Source organism: Gavialis gangeticus, unplaced genomic scaffold (genome assembly GCF_001723915.1).
Source record: "Gavialis gangeticus isolate Ggan-Ray unplaced genomic scaffold, GavGan_comp1, whole genome shotgun sequence".
NCBI classification, from domain to species: Eukaryota; Metazoa; Chordata; order Crocodylia; family Gavialidae; genus Gavialis; species Gavialis gangeticus.
The window spans coordinates 47471557-47475632 of NW_017728992.1; the positions used below are offsets into that span (position 1 = coordinate 47471557).

Below are 4076 nucleotides of genomic sequence, written 5' to 3' on the forward strand. Positions count from 1 at the left end.
CCCCCCCCAAACCCAGGAAATTAGATAATGAAATGATAACCCCCCAGTTGTTAAAGTTGCAAAATTAAGCATGCAAGTGTTAGGAATACCATTAGCAATTCAACCTTAATTCAGCCCTTGTGCATATGCATTATGCTATACTTCTTAATTATACATCACAGACTAATTTTTCTGCCCCCCCAACATGATCTCTGCCTCATTCAGTGTTGATTACAAGAGCCTTCTCTCAGGAATTGACTGCTCAGGCTGCTAAAAGACATTGTTACCAAATTGGAGGGTTTTGCAGTTGAGCTATTGCCTTGCTTTGTTTGGGCAGTAGAGAATAGGGATAAGGTTCCAGGTAGGCCCTTCATTACCTGTCCTGCTAACACTTTGCAAATGTAATAAATAGTCTGATATTGCTTTAGTGCATAGCATATGGCAGATGGGGGGGTTGGGAGGAGGGATATATGTTCCTTGAATGCTCTAAAGCAGAGGTCAGTGACCTTTCATTAATAGGAGGCTGAAATAACTGCTTGAGTGGGCTGGAGGTTGACTTGGTGCCTGTATTGGACATAGCAAAAAAAAATTCCAGTTGGACAACAAGTCAACCCCCATTGAAATAAATGGGCCTGATCACTTGTCTGGATTTAAAATGGAGCCCTAGGGTGGGTTGACTTGTTGCCCAGCTGGGAATGAGCTCTCAATTTTTTAGAATGCATGGCCGAGGTGATAACCACCTATCCCTTCAGTGATGTATGAACAGCGTAGTATAGAATTTGTGAGCTAGGCTGTTTTTGCACTTGTCAAATTATTTTCTCCTGCACTGTCCCAGCCAGCCATTTTTAAGTTTAATCGATTTTTAGGGTTGGAAGGGACCTCAGTAGATCATAGAGCCCAACCCCTTGCCCTGGGCAGGAAAGAGTGCTGGGGGCAGATGACCCGAGTTAGGTGCTTGTCTAATCTCTTAAAGACCTCCAAGGTAGAGGAGAGCACCATGTCCCTTGGAAACCTATTCTAGATTTTGGCAACCCTCACCATAAAGAAAGTTTTCCTAATGTCTAATCTAAATCTGTTCTCCATCAGTTTATGGCCATTGTTTCTAGTACCCCCAAGGGGCAAGTACAAATCACCATCTCTTAGATTTGTAATCTGCTAACAAATCCAAGATAACCTATAATGTGAATTGCTTTTGTGTTTAAGAGCTTGATCCAAAATCCACTGAAGTCAATGGCTGTTTTTCCAGTGACTACATTTGTTTTTGGATCATTCATTCCCACTTTTTCCAGGCTTGGGACCCCAGTTCTGCTTGAGTCCTGTTTTTTTCCAGTTGACTTTCCATGGGACTCTTGACCTCCACTTGGTGTTGTGACCCAAGTTTGGGAACCATTATCCTAAACAGCTAGTATCACACACTGGCAGTATGCCTCACAGTCCTAAGGTAACAGTTTAGCCATTATTCTGAAGATGGCATACATGGATAGTGTATTAGTATTTTGAAGATAGTTCAGACCTGAAGAACTAGAAGGACCTTAGTATGATGTAGTGAGTAACTTGCAGTCTTGCCATAAAATAACTGTATGAATACTGCCAGCACTGAAGCAAGTGGTGTATAAATACTCTTTTTTTTGTGTTGTAGCCAGGAAGACTAAAAAACAGATCTTTGTCAGCTACAATCTTCAGAATACAGACAACAGTTTCACGTTGCTTATAGAGAACAGAATCAAAGAAGAAATGATGGCTTTTCCAGAAAAGTTCTAACTTTACGTCACTGTAAGCTAGGCTAACTTTTTACAAAATAAATGAAGTGGGTTTCTGTAGTCTGACATTGAGGTAACATTTTGAAAATTTGCTTTTGTATTTATTTTGGACTGAACTTGTGTTTTTGTTCTTAATAGAAAAATAAAGAGATGTAAAAACTTCTTCTAAGCTTGCAGAAGTTCCTTTATTGCATTAGAGAACAGTAGTAGGAACGGAGATTACAGGGGGGAAAAATTTAGCGACTGAAGGAGGATGTTATAGAAGCGTGCGTGTAAACAGCACTTGATCTCTGTTTGAAACTGTAAATGGTCAAGAAATGTTCTCTGGATTAAAATTGTATAATTAAAATATTACTGCTACAGTGGCAGAGGAAACATCTCCTTCGACTCATGGAAAAAGTTGGCACACTTGCTGTGAAAAACAGTATGTTAACCAAACAGAAGCTGCTCTGATGTTGTTTTCATTTGAAGCCTGGTGAGAAGGGGAAAAGAGAGAAGCTGGAAAGGAAATAAGTGTTCAATCTGAAGTGTGGTTTTACTCTGGAAAAATTACCATGAAAAATTGACTTTTTAGTACATCTGCATGTGTGTGTATTTAGCTTTGTCCCCTGACTTCAGTGAGAAGGTTTCCTTTTCACCATGCAGAACTAAGATTCTTTCACATCAACAGAACAGCATCTATACACTAAGACCTCATTTAGCGTATAGAAGAAACTTTTGCTACAGGTAATAGTGCAGAAGGAAGATGTGTGGTTTGGTGATGAGTTAGTTCAGCTGAAAAACTTGTTGCATATTAGAAAAACTTACTGTGTATGTAAACAGCACAGTTGCCATGCTCGAATTAATAGGATCACTGTCACCAGAAGGAACCCTAGTGGTAGTTTTAGTCGCTTCTCTGAGTGAAACCTCACTTTCAAAGGGCTATTACTAAAATAATCAAAACACCACATTGTACTTTCCATTGTTTTAAGGGCAGCTGAATATGTTATTCAATACTGAGCTGATACAAGATACCAGTGAAAAACTGGGGCCTTTTAAAGAAGCATCTTGTAAAACAGTGCATCCTGTACTGACTTGTCAACTGATTTTAGAATATAAGAATGACCACTTACTAGGTCAGACCATAGGTACATCTTGCCCAGTACGCCTGTGGCACAGTAACAGACAGTGGATGCTGAAAGGGGAGTGACCAGGGTTTTTCCCTTGTTTATTCCCCATGTGCAGCCTCCAGCATTTAAGGTCTAGGAAGTTTTGATAATTGATAATTTGATTATTTGCAGCACTTTTTTGTTAAAATGTTGAATGTAGCAACTTGCCCATGGAAATTAGCATTATTCTTTTTCCTTTACTAAAATCTGAAATCCTCCTTTTCTTCACTGCACTGCATGCCTTGCAGGCTTAGAATTTAAGTGACTGTGAATCATTTGGGGAACTTTGAGTAACAGAGACCGCACATTGAAGCTATTGCTACTGAGGGGCCATCCTGGAGTAGCAGCTAGACTCTTGTTAAAAAAGAAGAAAAAAGACTGAGGGGTCTACCTCCCATGTGCTAAAAAGATAACATTATTTAGTCATCTCTGAACATCAGGGGATGTAGGTTTTTTCTTCACCTCAGTTGTCTAATTTACTATGCTACTTTGAGCAAATTATTTAAACCTTTGCAATTCCTTTACAGAAAGGAAAATAAAGGTATTTTAAAAGCCTCTGAAGCAAGTGCAACATATGAATGCTGCTGGAATAGTTCCTGGTAGACAACTACATTGGCTGTCTATGGGAAAGCCCTTGGAAACTGGTTCATTGTGGCCATGGGATCAGTAATTAAAAAGTAACTAAAGCAGATAATGCTTACACAAAGAATCCAGCTTTCTGTTATAGCCAGTCTCCATATATTTATCAAACCATAGTGGTGAGTATCCTTGCACATCTGCCACCAGCTGCTGCTTCTACAGAAGTGTTGTAGAAGTGAGGACAAAAACCCATACTGGCACCTGGCCTCATGTGGACACTGCTTAACCAAAACCTGTGCTAACATAGGAAAGGCTGAGACTATCTTCACACAATGCAGAACATGGTCTTCAGGTCAGCCGTCAGTTCTATTCGTATACCATATTTACTTGCATACCATACACCCCCCTGCACTCCTTCCCACAAAAATCCTTCCAAAATTAGTGCATCTCAAGCAGGGGAGCTGATTTCTGTGCTGAAATTGAAGCATAGGGACACTATAATGGCTGCCAGGACACAGCTGCTTTCTCAGGCAGGGAGGGAGTGCAATCTGCAGCATCAAAGTTGCTGACAACTTGTCAGCAATGGTAAGAAGGTTAAAACTCGCTTTTG

The 4076-nt window shown here is 40.2% G+C and overlaps 1 protein-coding gene across 1 annotated transcript in view; it reads left to right on the forward strand.

Moving 5' to 3' along the window:
• The window catches only part of PSMG4 (proteasome assembly chaperone 4), a 5108-nt gene extending 3206 nt beyond the window's left edge, over positions 1 to 1902 (forward strand). Inside the window, exon 3 of the mRNA XM_019522036.1 lies at positions 1619 to 1902. Coding sequence (XP_019377581.1) covers positions 1619 to 1740 — 122 coding nt within the window. The 3' untranslated portion in view covers positions 1741 to 1902. The remainder of the gene's footprint in view (positions 1 to 1618) is intronic.
• Positions 1903 to 4076: the final 2174 nt, after the last annotated feature.